The sequence below is a fragment of the Thalassophryne amazonica genome, chromosome 8, assembly GCF_902500255.1.
Source record: "Thalassophryne amazonica chromosome 8, fThaAma1.1, whole genome shotgun sequence".
Classification (NCBI taxonomy): domain Eukaryota; kingdom Metazoa; phylum Chordata; class Actinopteri; order Batrachoidiformes; family Batrachoididae; genus Thalassophryne; species Thalassophryne amazonica.
Window position 1 is genome coordinate 88,997,611 of NC_047110.1, and position 15,974 is coordinate 89,013,584.

Genomic DNA, 15,974 nt, shown 5'->3' on the forward strand with positions numbered 1-15,974 from the left:
AAGACTACAACTCTGCTTCCTGGTCCCAACCCTGGATAGTCACGGTTTGGAGGGTTTAATAAAATTGGCCAGATTTCTAGAAATGAGAGCTGCTCCATCCAAAGTGGGATGGATGCCGTCTCTCCTAACAAGACCAGGTTTTCCCCAGAAGCTTTGCCAATTATCTATGAAGCCCACCTCATTTTTTGGACACCACTCAGACAGACAGCAATTCAGGGAGAACATGCGGCTAAACATGTCACTCCCGGTCCGATTGGGGAGGGGCCCAGAGAAAACTACAGAGTCCGACATTGTTTTTGCAAAGTTACACACCGATTCAATGTTAATTTTAGTGAACTCCGATTGACGTAACCGGGTGTCATTACTGCCGTTGTGAATTACAATCTTACCAAATTTACGCTTAGCCTTAGCCAGCAGTTTCAAATTTCCTTCAATGTCGCCTGCTCTGGCCCCTGGAAGACATTTGACTATGGTTGTTGGTGTCGCTAACTTCACATTTCTCAAAACAGAGTTGCCAATAACCAGAGTTTGTTCCTTGGTGGGTGTGTCGCCGAGTGGGGAAAAACGGTTAGAAATGTGAACGGGTTGGTGGTGTACAAGGGGCTTCTGTTTAGGACTACGCTTCCTCCTCATAGTCACCCAGCCGGCCTGCTTTCCCGGCTGCTCGGAATCTGCTGGGGGACAGCTAACGGCGGCTAAGCTACCTTGGTCCGCACCAACTACAGGGGCCTGGCTTGCTGTAGGATTTTCCAAGGTGCGGAGCCATCCATCCATCCATCCATCCATCCATCCATCCATCCATCCATCCATCCATCCATCCATCCATCCATTTTCTTCCGCTTTATCCGGAGTCAGGTTGCAGGGGCAGCAGCTCAAGCAAAGCCGCCCAGACCTCCCGATCCACACACACCTCCACCAGCTTCTCCGGGGGAACCCCAAGGCGTTCCCAAGCCAGCCGAGAGATGTAGTCCCTCCAGCATGTCCTGGGTCTTCCCCGGGGCCTCCTCCCAATGGGACGTGCCCGGAACACCTCTCCAGCGAGGCGTCCAGGGGGCATCCGGAAAAGATGCCCGAGCCACCTCAACTGACTCCTTTCGACATGGAGGAGCAGCGGCTCGACTCCGAGCTCCTCCCGAGTGACCGATCTCCTCACCCTATCTCTAAGGGAGCGCCCAGCCACCCTGCGGAGGAAACTCATGTTAGCCGCTTGTACTCGTGATCTCGTTCTTTCGGTCATGAGCCAAATCTCATGACCATAGGTGAGGATCGGAACGTAGATCGATCGGTAAATCGAGAGCTTTGCCCCCCTACTCAGCTCTCTCTTCACCACGATGGTCCGATACAGCGACCGCATCACTGCAGATGCTGCACCGATCCATCTATCGATCTCACGCTCCATCCGTCCCTCACTCGTGAACAAGACCCCGAAATACTTAAACTCCTCCACTTGAGGCAAGGACACTCCACCAACCCGAAGAGGGCAAAGCACCTTTTTCCGGTTGAGAACCATGGTCTCGGATTTGGAGGTGCTGATCTTCATCCCGGATGCTTCACACTCAGCTGCAAACCTCCCCAGTGCATGCTGAAGGTCCTGATTTGACGAAGCCAACAGAACCACATCATCCGCAAACAGCAGAGATGAGATTCTGTGGTTCCCAAACCAGATCCCCTCTACACCCTGGCTGCGCCTAGAAATTCTGTCCATAAAAATAATGAACAGAACCGGTGACAAAGGGCAGCCCTGGCGGAGGCCAACGTGCACTGGAAACAGGTTTGACTTACTACCGGCAATGCGAGCCAAGCTCCTGCTGCGGTCGTACAGGGACCAGATAGCCCTTAGCAAAGGACCCCGGACCCCGTACTCCCGCAGCACTCCCCACAGGGTGCCCCGAGGGACACGGTCGAACGCCTTCTCCAGATCCACAAAACACATGTGGACTGGTTGGGCGAACTCCCATGAACCCTCGAGCACCCGATGGAGCGTGTAGTGCTGGTCCAGTGTGCCGTGACCAGGACGAAAACCACACTGCTCCTCCTGTATCCGAGGTTCGACTATCGGTCAAATTCTTCTCTCCAGTACTCTGGAATAGACCTTACCAGGGAGGCTGAGGAGTGTGATCCCCCTATAGTTGGAACACACCCTCCGGTCTCCAATTCGCCCAGCCTGGCCTCCAAAGCTACGAATAAGCTACACATATTACAAGTACCATTACTGCTAAAGGAGGCCGATGAATAACTAAACATTTCACACCCAGAGCAGAAAAGTGCGGGAGAGAGAGGAGAAGCCGCCATGCTAAACCAGCTAAGCGCTAGTAGCTGCGCTAAGCTAGCGGATTCCTCAAAACACACAAAGTGAATAATGTGTAAATAATTTAGAGGTGATTCAGCAGAGGGAGTGCTTTAGTTAAGGCACGTGAAGATTACACTGTGAAACAAATCGTTGTCTAGTTATCTAGATCAATCTAACTACGCAGATTAAACAGCTAACAGATACAGCAAAACACCGCTGTGCTCCGGAACAGGAAGTGATACAATACCGCAGTGAGAGCCAACCACCAGTAGAGGGCAGTGAAAAGAAAAACAAAAGAATGCTCCAACACATCACTAGTATTTTGTTGCACCACCGCTGGCTTTTATAACAGCTTGCAGTCTCTGAGGCATGGACTTAATGAGTGACAAACAGTACTCTTCATCAATCTGGCTCCAACTTTCTCTGATTGCTGTTGCCAGATCAGCTTTGCAGGTTGGAGCCTTGTCATGGACCATTTTCTTCAACTTCCACCAAAGATTTTCAATTGGATTAAGATCCGGACTATTTGCAGGCCATGACATTGACCCTATGTTTTTCACAGTTTTTGCTCTATGGCAAGATGCATTATCATCTTGAAAAATGACTTCATCATCCCCAAACATCCTTTCAGTTGATGGGATAAGAAAAGTGTCCAAAACATCAACGTGAACTTGTGCATTTATTGATGATGTAATGACAGCCATCTCCCCAGTGCCTTTACCTGACATGCAGCCCCATATCATCAATGACTGTGGAAATTTACATGTTCTCTTCAGGCAGTCATCTTTATAAATCTCATTGGAACGGCACCAAACAAAAGTTCCAGCATCATCACCTTGCCCAATGCAGATTCGAGATTCATCACTGAATATGACTTTCATCCAGTCATCTACAGTCCACGATTGCTTTTCCTTAGCCCATTGTAACCTTATTTTTTTCTGTTTAGGTGTTAATGATGGCTTTCGTTTAGCTTTTCTGTATGTAAATCCCATTTCCTTTAGGCGGTTTCTTACAGTTCGGTCACAGACGTTGACTCCAGTTTCCTCCCATTCGTTCCTCATTTGTTTTGTTATGCATTTTCAATTTTTGAGACATATTGCTTTAAGTTTTCTGTCTTGACGCTTTGATGTCTTCCTTGGTCTACCAGTATGTTTGCCTTTAACAACCTTCCCATGTTGTTTGTATTTGGTCCAGAGTTTAGACACAGCTGACTGTGAACAACCAACATCTTTTGCAACATTGCGTGATGATTTACCCTCTTTTAAGAGTTTGATAATCCTCTCCTTTGTTTCAATTGACATCTCTCGTGTTGGACCCATGATTCATGTCAGTCCACTTGGTGCAACAGCTCTCCAAGGTGTGATCACTCCTTTTTAGATGCAGACTAACAAGCAGATCTGATTTGATGCAGGTGTTAGTTTTGGGGATGAAAATTTACAGGGTGATTCCATAATTTATTCCTCAGAATTGAGTGAGTCCATATTTTTTCCCCTCTGCTTGGTCTAAAAAACTAACTGTTACTGACTGCCACAATTATTTTTCCTGATTTCTTATAGTGTTTCTTAAAGCCAGAAAGTTGCCATTTGAAATGACTTTAGTATTGTGTCATGTCTGCGATCTGATTTTTTTCTACAAAATTAAACAACTGAATGAACATCCTCCGAGGCCGGTGATTCCATAATTATTGAGACGGGTTGTACTAAGGAAATATGGATTTCTGCAACTATTTAACATGACAGCCATAAAATTATTGATGATTCTCAGAGTGTCTCATTTTTTATTTTTTTATTTTTTGGTCCTATTAGGTGTGAGTATTGCTGTTGATTTGAGAAGTCATGAAAACAACTCGGCTCACCGCACCAAGGAGATTGATCGAGAACATCTGATCGTCCGCAGGGGTCAACCCTTTTCCATTACTTTACAGCTTTCTGACAATCTGCTACCTTACCACAGCCTAGCACTGGTGCTGTATCTCGGTGAGTGCAAACCAAGTCAGAATGTGGGGTTAAGGGTCAATAATCTGTGAACTAAAACTGTTGAGTTTACATAGCACAACAGATTTTGACAGGCAGCGTCTTGGTTTGAATAATGGGTGGATCGTAACCCTGACAAAAACTGAATCTGTCCCATTGCATAAAGTTTACAGAGCATGATTTCGGAAAAAAATTTTACTTTAATTTTTGTGATATGGGCCCCAAGTGTCATTGAAAACAACAAGTCAATGAAATAAAATGGAATGATGATCGTTAAATACAAAACTTCATGGACAGCCCATATTGCAGTGATTAGACCTATCCTGTCTATGGTGGATGCTGAAATTTTGATTCACACCTTTGTATCTTCCAGAACTGACTACTGTTATGTTTTATTTTCTGGATTGCCACATAAGCACATGAGATGTCTACAGATGGTACAGAAAACAATGAGGTTCCATCACATCACACCTGTTCTGACCTCCCTTCACTGGCTGTTTGTGACTCAAGAGCAGATTTCAAGGTTTTCTTGCTGACATATAAGGCTCTAAATGGTCATTACCGTTTTTGTTTATCGTGTTAGCTTGCTGGGTACATTTGGCTTATTAACGGCTAACTTAGCTCTTCTACTATAACTATCTTATTTTAGTTATTTACAGTTTTATTTTACATGGTGTAGATTTTTAATGATTCATCAGTTAAATGTGTTCTTTTAAAGATATCAACATATAGTACCTAAGTTCTTAGGTTTCCATTTGATAGCATAATGATTATACTTTTTATTTTCCTGTAGTATGCTAGCAGATTTACTTTAGATGGATACCAATACACTCATAGCTTCTGTTTCTATAGTAAAATACCAGATTCATAGCTTAGCCTACTAGCTATATTTAATCTTACTACTAGTCTGTATATACTAAATTACCTATACTACAATCTTCTCCTGCGATGTCTTATCCTTCTTATGTCTTATTATTTATTATATTATATATCCTTTTTTCTTGAGCCGCTTGGGTGGGTAGGGAGAGTTCCCATGGGATAAAAAGCTTTTCAACCTACCATCCCTGGTTCTCAATGGCTCTACTCTACTCTTTTCTACTCTCCTATTTTACTCTTCCTTTTCAGATATTTAGATATACCTTTATATACTAGCATAGTTCCACCTTAGAATTGGAATATAATATATAAGATATACCTTACTGAATTTTCATGCAACTATCTTGCTGAACTTGTTAAGTCTTATGTCCCTCCTCATGCACTATTATATTATTATTATTATTATTATTAATTCACCTTACTGCTTCACTGTTTCACCTCAGGGAGCTTTGGCTGTTTTCTTCTTGTGCTAATCCACTAACTCACCAGAAAACCTCTCACTTGAGTCACTGGCAGCCAGAATGGCAGCTGACAATCTCACTGGTTTATTTTATGTTATGCCCCAAATTCACCCATGACTAATTAAGTCATCTCTTTGCACCCTGTGCCTTACTGTACACTCTAATTATTCACCCTGTAATTAGCATAGTGGAGATGGACACGCCCCCAATGCACTTGTGCGATGCACTGTAGACTGTGTGCTATAGATTGTCAAGAGAGGGCTGTCTGTGTATTAAAAAAACAACAGTTCAAAATTAACATCTCCCTTCATTCGTGTGTAAAATTAAAGCAACATTCATCAAAGTTAGGTTTAAAATGCAAATTTTCACTCATGGTTGCTCTTTCTGAGACATACATGACTTTTAAATATCAATTTTAGAATAGAATAGAATGCACTTTATTGTCATTATACAAAATGTACAACAAAATTGGACAAGAGCTTCTCCTTTTTCCACTGTGTAAATGGATAAAGTGGAAAAAATTATAAATAGTTATAAGTATAAAATCCTACAGCACAGTGCAATGAAAAACTGTCATAGTATGTGAGGTGCACTTGTCTGGATAAATTGAATAAAATACGAGGGCTGTCCGTAAAGTATAGGTCCTTTTTATTTTTTTCTAAAACTATATGGATTTCATTCATATGTTTTTACGTCAGACATGCTTGAACCCTTGTGCACATGCGTGAGTTTTTCCACGCCTGTCGGTGACGTCATTCGCCTGTGAGCACTCCTTGTGGGAGGAGTCGTCCAGCCCCTCGTCGGAATTCCTTTGTCTGAGAAGTTGCTGAGAGACTGGCGCTTTGTTTGATCAAAATTTTTTCTAAACCTGTGAGACACATCGAAGTGGACATGGTTCGAAAAATTAAGCTGGTCTTCAGTGAAAATTTTAACAGCTGATGAGAGATTTTGAGGTGATTCTGTCGCTTTAAGGGCTTTTCACGGTGCGAGACGTCACGCAGCGCTCTCAGGCGGCGTCATCAGCCTGTTTCAAGCTGAAAACCTCCACATTTCAGGCTTTATTGATCCAGGACGTCGTGAGAGAACAGAGAAGTTTCAGAAGAAGTCGGTTTCAGCATTTTATCCGGATATTCCACTGTTAAAGGAGATTTTTTTAATGAAAGACGTGCAGGCGGATTGCAGCGTCGCCGCGACGCTCCGCCACAGGAAAAACACCTCTGTTGGAAGCCTTGAGGACAAGTTGGAACATCTCCAGCTGATAAACAATTTCTCATATACTCACTCCACTGAAAGCCATCAAAAGCCTCCTGGATTTTACAAATGGTTATCAACACGGAGGTGTTTTTCCTGTGCCGCCGCGCCGCGTCGGCTGCGTCCCGACGCGCGGACCCGTCCGCACGTCTTTCATTAAAAAAATCTCCTTTAACAGTGGAATATCCGGATAAAATGCTGAAACCGACTTCTTCTGAAACTTCTCTGTTCTCTCACGACGTCCTGGATCAATAGAGCCTGAAATGTGGAGGTTTTAATCAATCAACCAATCAACTTTTTTCTTATATAGCGCCAAATCACAACAAACAGTTGCCCCAAGGCGCTCCACATTGTAAGGCAAGGCCATACAATAATTATGAAAAACCCCAACGGTCAAAACGACCCCCTATGAGCAAGCACTTGGCCACAGTGGGAAGGAAAAACTCCCTTTTAACAGGAAGAAACCTCCAGCAGAACCAGGCTCAGGGAGGGGCAGTCTTCTGCTGAGACTGGTTGGGGCTGAGGGAAAGAACCAGGAAAAAGACATGCCGAGAAGGGGGGCAGAGATCGATCACTAATGATTAAATGCAGAGTGATGCATATGGAGCAAAAAGAGAAAGAAACAGTGCATCATGGGAACCCCCCCACAGTCTACGTCTAAAGCAACATAACCAAGGGATGGTCCAGGGTCACCCGATCCAGCCCTAACTATAAGCCTTAGCGAAAAGGAAAGTTTTAAGCCTAATCTTAAAAGTAGAGAGGGTATCTGTCTCCCTGATCTGAATTGGGAGCTGGTTCCACAGGAGAGGAGCCTGAAAGCTGAAGGCTCTGCCTCCCATTCTACTCTTACAAACCCTAGGAACTACAAGTAAGCCTGCAGTCTGAGAGCGAAGCGCTCTAATGGGGTAATATGGTACTACGAGGTCCCTAAGATAAGATGGGACCTGATTATTCAAAACCTTATAAGTAAGAAGAAGAATTTTAAATTCTATTCCAGAATTAACAGGAAGCCAATGAAGAGAGGCCAACACGGGTGAGATATGCTCTCTCCTGCTAGTCCCCGTCAGTACTCTAGCTGCAGCATTCTGAACCAACTGAAGGCTTTTTAGGGAACTTTTAGGACAACCTGATAATAATGAATTACAATAGTCCAGCCTAGAGGAAATAAATGCATGAATTAGTTTTTCAGCATCACTCTGAGACAAGACCTTTCTGATTTTAGAGATATTGCGTAAATGCAAAAAGGCAGTCCTACATATTTGTTTAATATGCGCTTTGAATGACATATCCTGATCAAAAATGACTCCAAGATTTCTCACAGTATTACCAGAGATCAGGGAAATGCCATCCAGAGTAACGATCTGGTTAGACACCATGCTTCTAAGATTTGTGGGGCCAAGTACAATAACTTCAGTTTTATCTGAGTTTAAAAGCAGGAAATTAGAGGTCATCCATGTCTTTATGTCTGTAAGACAATCCTGCAGTTTAGCCAATTGGTGTGTATCCTCTGGCTTCATGGATAGATAAAGCTGGGTATCATCTGCGTAACAATGAAAATTTAAGCAATACCGTCTAATAATACTGCCTAAGGGAAGCATGTATAAAGTGAATAAAATTGGTCCTAGCACAGAACCTTGTGGAACTCCATAATTAACTTTAGTCTGTGAAGAAGATTCCCCATTTACATGAACAAACTGTAATCTATTAGACAAATATGATTCAAACCACCGCAGCGCAGTGCCTTTAATACCTATGACATGCTCTAATCTCTGTAATAAAATTTTATGGTCAACAGTATCAAAAGCAGCACTGAGGTCCAACAGAACAAGCACAGAGATAAGTCCACTGTCCGAAGCCATAAGAAGATCATTTGTAACCTTCACTAATGCTGTTTCTGTACTATGATGAATTCTAAAACCTGACTGAAACTCTTCAAATAGACCATTCCTCTGCAGGTGATCAGTTAGCTGTTTTACAACTACCCTCTCAAGAATCTTTGAGAGAAAAGGAAGGTTGGAGATTGGCCTATAATTAGCTAAGATAGCTGGGTCAAGTGATGGCTTTTTAAGTAATGGTTTAATTACTGCCACCTTAAAAGCCTGTGGTACATAACCAACTAACAAAGATAGATTGATCATATTTAAGATTGAAGCATTAAATAATGGTAGGACTTCCTTGAGCAGCCTGGCAGGAATGGGGTCTAATAAACATGTTGATGGTTTGGATGAAGTAACTAATGAAAATAACTCAGACAGAACAATCGGAGAGAAAGAGTCTAACCAAATACCGGCATCACTGAAAGCAGCCAAAGATAACGATACATCTTTGGGATGGTTATGAGTAATTTTTTCTCTAATAGTCAAAATTTTGTTAGCAAAGAAAGTCATGAAGTCATTACTAGTTAAAGTTAATGGAATACTCAGCTCAATAGAGCTCTGACTCTTTGTCAGCCTGGCTACAGTGCTGAAAAGAAACCTGGGGTTGTTCTTATTTTCTTCAATTAGTGATGAGTAGAAAGATGTCCTAGCTTTACGGAGGGCTTTTTTATAGAGCAACAAACTCTTTTTCCAGGCTAAGTGAAGATCTTCTAAATTAGTGAGACGCCATTTCCTCTCCAACTTACGGGTTATCTGCTTTAAGCTACGAGTTTGTGAGTTATACCACGGAGTCAGACACTTCTGATTTAAAGCTCTCTTTTTCAGAGGAGCTACAGCATCCAAAGTTGTCTTCAATGAGGATGTAAAACTATTGACGAGATACTCTAACTCCCTTACAGAGTTTAGGTAGCTACTCTGCTCTGTGTTGGTATATGACATTAGAGAACATAAAGAAGGAATCATATCCTTAAACCTAGTTACAGCGCTTTCTGAAAGACTTCTAGTGTAATGAAACTTATTCCCCACTGCAGGGTAGTCCATCAGGGTAAATGTAAATGTTATTAAAAAATGATCAGACAGAAGGGAGTTTTCAGGGAATACTGTCAAGTCTTCTATTTCCATACCATAAGTCAGAACAAGATCTAAAATATGATTAAAGTGGTGGGTGGACTCATTTACTTTTTGAGCAAAGCCGATAGAGTCTAATAATAGCTTAAATGCAGTGTTGAGGCTGTCATTCTCAGCATCTGTGTGGATGTTAAAATCGCCCACTATAATTATCTTATCTGAGCTAAGCACTAAGTCAGACAAAAGGTCTGAAAATTCACAGAGAAACTCACAGTAACGACCAGGTGGACGATAGATAATAACAAATAAAACTGGTTTTTGGGACTTCCAATTTGGATGGACAAGACTAAGAGACAAGCTTTCAAATGAATTAAAGCTCTGTCTAGGTTTTTGATTAATTAATAAGCTGGAATGGAAGATTGCTGCTAATCCTCCGCCCCGGCCCGTGCTACGAGCATTCTGACAGTTAGTGTGACTCGGGGGTGTTGACTCATTTAAACTAACATATTCATCCTGCTGTAACCAGGTTTCTGTTAGGCAGAATAAATCAATACGTTGATCAATTATTATATCATTTACCAACAGGGACTTAGAAGAGAGAGACCTAATGTTTAATAGACCACATTTAACTGTTTTAGTCTGTGGTGCAATTGAAGGTGCTATATTATTTTTTTCTTTTTGAATTTTTATGCTTAAATAGATTTTTGCTGGTTATTGGTGGTCTGGGAGCAGGCACCGTCTCTACGGGGATGGGGTAATGAGGGGATGGCAGGGGGAGAGAAGCTGCAGAGAGGTGTATAAGACCACAGCTCTGCCTCCTGGTCCCAACGCTAGACAGTCACAGTTTGGAGGATTTAAGAAAATTGGCCAGATTTCTAGAAATGAGAGCTGCTCCCTCTAAAGTGGGATGGATGCCGTCTCTCCTAACAAGACCAGGTTTTCCCCAGAAGCTTTGCCAATTATCAATGAAGCCCACCTCATTTTTTGGACACCACTCAGACAGCCAGCAATTCAAGGAGAACATGCGGCTAAACATGTCACTCCCGGTCTGATTGGGGAGGGGCCCAGAGAAAACAACAGAGTCCGACATTGTTTTTGCAAAGATACACACCGATTTAATGTTAATTTTAGTGACCTCCGATTGGCGTAACCGAGTGTCATTACTGCCGACGTGAATTACAATCTTACCAAATTTACGCTTAGCCTTAGCCAGCAATTTCAAATGTCCTTCGATGTCGCCTGCTCTGGCCCCCGGAAGACAATTGACAATGGTTGCTGGTGTCGCTAACTTCACATTTCTCAAAACAGAGTCGCCAATAACCAGAGTTTGATCCTCGGCGAGTGTATCGTCGAGTGGGGAAAAACGGTTAGAGATGTGAACGGGTTGACGGTGTACACGGGGCTTCTGTTTAGGGCTACGCTTCCTCCTCACAGTCACCCAGTCAGCCTGCTTTCCCGACTGCCCGGGATCTGCCAGAGGGGAACTAACGGCGGCTAAGCTACCTTGGTCCGCACCGGCTACAGGGGCCTGGCTAGCTGTAGAATTTTCCACGGTGCGGAGCCGAGCCTCCAATTCGCCCAGCCTGGCCTCCAAAGCTACGAATAAGCTGCACTTATTACAAGTACCGTTACTGCTAAAGGAGGCCGAGCAATAACTAAACATTTCACACCCAGAGCAGAAAAGTGCGGGAGAGACAGGAGAAGCCGCCATGCTAAACCGGCTAAGAGCTAGTAGCTGCGCTAAGCTAGCGGATTCCTAAAAACACACAAAGTGAATAATGTGCAAATAATCCAGAGGTGATTCAGCAGAAGGAGTGCCCCAATCAAGGCACCAAACAGGCCATGAAGCAGCACAGGCAACGCACGACAACAGCGCTAAAATAAAAAAAATAAAAAAATAAAAACGAAAGCGTTAGCAAGCTAGTTAGCTTGCCAACGCTAATGAAAGTTAGCTGATAAAAGTGCTCCGTCGCGATGTTTCGACCGTTAGAGGTCTTCCTTAGGCGTTGGAGCACAGTAAAAAAGTAAAAAAAAAGTAAAAAGGTAAAAAAGTAAAAAAGTCTTGAAAAAGACTGTTAGTTCAAGTCCAAAGCAGCAGGTAGCAGTCTCTGTGTAAACAGTCCCAACAGAGACTGTTTTAAGCTTGAAACAGGCTGCTGACGCTGCCTGAGAGCGCAGCGCGACGTCTCGCACCGTGAAAAGTCCTTAAAGCGACAGAATCACCTCAAAATCTCTCATCAGCTGTTAAAATTTTCACTGAAAACCAGCTTAATTTTTCGAACCGTGTCCACTTCGATGTGTCTCACAGGTTTAGAAAAAATTTTGATCAAACAAAGCGCCAGTCTCTCAGCAACTTCTCAGACAAAGGAATTCCGACGAGGGGCTGGACGACTCCTCCCACAAGGAGTGCTCACAGGCGAATGACGTCACCGACAGGCGTGGAAAAACTCACGCATGCGCACGAGGGTTCAAGCATGTCTGACGTAAAAACATATGAATGAAATCCATATAGTTTTTGAAAAAAATAAAAAGGACCTATACTTTACGGACAGCCCTCGTAGATATGAAAAAACACACAGAAAATTATAGATAAACTCAGAAGAATAGATGCTGGAATAACATGTATTAATTAGGTTATTTGTTTGTTTTTTTCTCACCTCAATCGCCTAATGTATCTTTAGGTGACAACCTTGTGATCACAGTTCAGGATGAGTACGGGGCCAATGATAAGTGGTGGTTTCACCAGCAGAAAGCTCAGGATGAGGTGCTGCTTTCTCTGCACAGTCCTGCGGACGCCCCCATTGGCCTCTACCAGCTGGGTGTGTCTGTGATGTCACGGGATGGCCAGATTGTACAGGAAACCAACAACCTGAGGTTTCACCTGCTCTTTAATCCTTGGTGCAAAGGTAAAAGATGAAGAAGGGTCACATTGAACTACACTTGAGAAATGTGCTTTCAAATATTTTTCTCTTACAAATGAAGGTGCAGCTTGAAGGTACTGAATTGGAACCTATTTATAACAAATACATCTCATGCAGTCATGCATATAAGAAGTTGGGCTGAGACAGCTTTTGTAATTTGGTAGTAGTAATAATACATCATCCACATACCATACTGTGTGTGTGTGTGTGTGTGTGTGTGTGTGTGTGTGTGTGTGTGTGTGTGTGTGTGTGTGTGTGTGTGTGTGTGTGTGTGTGTGTGTGTGTGTGTGTGTGTGTGTGTGTGTGTGTACTAGATGATGCTGTGTACCTCCCTGAAGAAATTCTGCTTCAAGAGTATGTTCTGAATGAAGATGGAATCATTTATATGGGAGCCTGGGATCACATAAACAGCATTCCCTGGAATTATGGACAGGTAATCCATACACACATTCCTAAAAGGAAGATATTCTTCTGCTATGATGATACAACAGAGGAAGGACAATGAGTGAATGTCAGTGCATTCACAGGCATTGTGTGTGTGTCTGTGAATGGCTGAGTGTCTGTCAGGCTGGTGGACGGCCTTGTGTGAATTGTCACATCAGTGTGAACGCAGAGACTCAGAGTCTTGGACTGGATCAGGGCAGAATACAGTTCGAGTTATGAGGTGTCAGAATGTAACCAAACCACACAAACAAGGGCTTGTTTCTTCACAGTTTGCTAGGAGAACGGCTGGAGGCAGCAGCAGATGTCAAACAGACAAAAGACCAGGTGGCTTCCTGTCCCAGTGAGATCAGATTTTAAGGTTCTGCTACTAAACTCTAAAATTGTTCATGGACTGGCACCTCCCTACTTAGCTGACCTACTTAAACCCTACATACCAGCCCGGGCTTTGTGTTCTCAAGTTGCAGGATTACTTTGTGTGCCTAGGGTGAATAAAAAGTCTGTTGGTCACAGAGCTTTCTCTTATCGTGCCCCTGTTCTGTGGAATGATCTCCCTGCGTCAATAAAATTGTCAGATTCTGTAGAAACTTTCAAGTCCAGACTTAAGATGCACTTATTTTCCCTTTCATATGGCTAGCATACTGGCATAGTATGTTACTATGCTTTCTACCCTTTTAAATTCATTTTATTAGTAAACAGAGCGGGCCGCCGCATCAACTTTATCTAAAGTCTGGATCTTTTAGTGAAGCTTAGGGCTAGTGGCCGGCGATCATCTTAGTATTTCTTCTGTTTTTCTTGTTGCTTAATGCTGACAAATTATACTGTATTTGTTGTCTTTCTGCTGACTGATTCTGTTTTTTCTCTCTGTTTCACGTGTGGCTCCATCCAGAAGTGGGAGTGGATGTCTTCTTCTGCAGGCCTCCCATCCTGTGCACCAGCATGGACTCCCAAAATTTCCTGTATATTCATTTTGTAAATTGTGTCGGCAGCATGGCCCAAGCAGAGGGTCCCCCCTTTGAGTCTGATCTGTTTGAGGTTTCTTCCTCAAGTCATCAGAGGGAGTTTTTCCTTACCGCTGTGTGCTTGCTCTGGGGGTTGGTAAGGTTAGACTTTACTTGTGTGAAGCGTCTTGAGGCAGCTTTGTTCTGATTTGGCGCTTTATAAATGAAAATAAATTGAAATTGAAATTGTGGTTGAAGAGCTGAAAAACACATTGTACAGGCATTGTATTTTGGCTGAAACGCGATGCTTCTGCTCAACAATTAGGGCACTATCTGGGTGATCTATAGTGCACGGTTTTCTTCATGGGTAGAGGTGTTACAGCATGCACCACGTGCCACAGAATACAGCATCCCCTGGTTTGATTCCCTGTTTCCTGTCTCACTGTACTACAGTAGAATCATGTGTATGTTTGTTTTTTATGAAACATACGCACTGAGTCTAAAAATGACAACTGTGTCACCTGGAAACTGACAATGATACTTGTTCTCTTCTGTGGAATACTTTGCAGCCAGGTGTAAGATAGTGTCCCCGTTTTTTTCTATATTGACTTCCCTCTGTCTCCTTCTTTTTCTCTCTCTCAGTTTGAGGATCATGTGATGGACATCTGCTTTGAGATCCTAGACAACTCCAACAATGCCCGGCAAAACTTAGCAGAGGACTGTGAGTGCCGATCTGACCCCGTCCATGTCAGCAGGATAATCACAGCTATGGTGAAGACCAACTCATTCACTCACTGTGGAACCCCACGATGATCAGATACAGACAACTTTAGACAAAACAGTTGTGATTTTATTTAGCACACATGACACTTTAGTAATCCAGAGCCCATGAAAGAGTTTAGACTTTCATCTGCTTCACACCACGGTATCTGTTGATACGCACTGGCTTGATGGGCCCCTGTAGGATTTATTGTTTCTTCTCCATGCGCATATTGTTTGGACTTTGAAGCCATTGTAACTAAGACCCCGTTCACACTGGGGTTTGCAATCCAGTTTAAACCAGATTCAATCCAGATTGCTTTCTAGCTGGATAGCAATCAGACTTGTTTTTCAAATCTGGTTCATCCTACTAGACCGTGTTCAGACTGGGGTTTGCAATCCAGTTTGAGCCACATCCTACACAAGACTGGAAAGTTTATTAATACCTAACAATAACCTGATAAATTTTATCCCAGAGACTTCTTTGACTTGAGCCTAAATCCTTGACATCGTAACAATGGAATCCCTAAATTCCTTGCAATTGAATGTTGAAAAACATTGTTCTTAAACTGCTGGACTATTTTTTTCATGCATTTGTTCACAAAGTGATGATCCTTGCCCGATCTTTGCTTGTGAACGGCTGAGTCTTTTGGGGATGCTCCTTTTATACCCAATTATGACACTCACCTGTTTCCAATTAACCTGTTCACCTGTGGAATATTCCAAATGTGTTTGAGCATTCATCAACTTTCCCAGTCTTTTGTTGTCCCTGTCCCAGCTTTTTCGAAATGTGTTGTAAACATTCATTGCAAAATGAGCAGATATTTGCACAAAAACAAAAAACTCTATCAGTTTGAACATTAAATATCTTGTCTTTGTGGTGTATTCAATTGAATATAGGTTGAAGAGGATTTGCAAATTATATTCTGTTTTTATTTACATTTAACACAACGTCCCAACTTCATTGGAATTGGGTTTTTATATATATATATATATATATATATATATATATATATATATATATATATATATATATATATATATATATATATATATATATATATATATCAGGGCTCGCAAAATTTCAAAATCCCTAGTAGCCCTTCGGGCAGGCAC

General features: G+C 42.6%; 1 protein-coding gene across 1 annotated transcript in view; it reads left to right on the forward strand.

Annotated features, from left to right (window-relative positions):
• Positions 1-15,974, forward strand: part of tgm2l (transglutaminase 2, like) — a 44,115-nt gene that overhangs the window by 9,682 nt on the left and 18,459 nt on the right. Inside the window, exons 2-5 of the mRNA XM_034176950.1 lie at positions 4,096-4,266; positions 12,478-12,702; positions 13,032-13,150; positions 14,742-14,870. Of these exons, the coding sequence (XP_034032841.1) occupies positions 4,096-4,266; positions 12,478-12,702; positions 13,032-13,150; positions 14,742-14,870 (644 nt within the window). The remainder of the gene's footprint in view (positions 1-4,095; positions 4,267-12,477; positions 12,703-13,031; positions 13,151-14,741; positions 14,871-15,974) is intronic.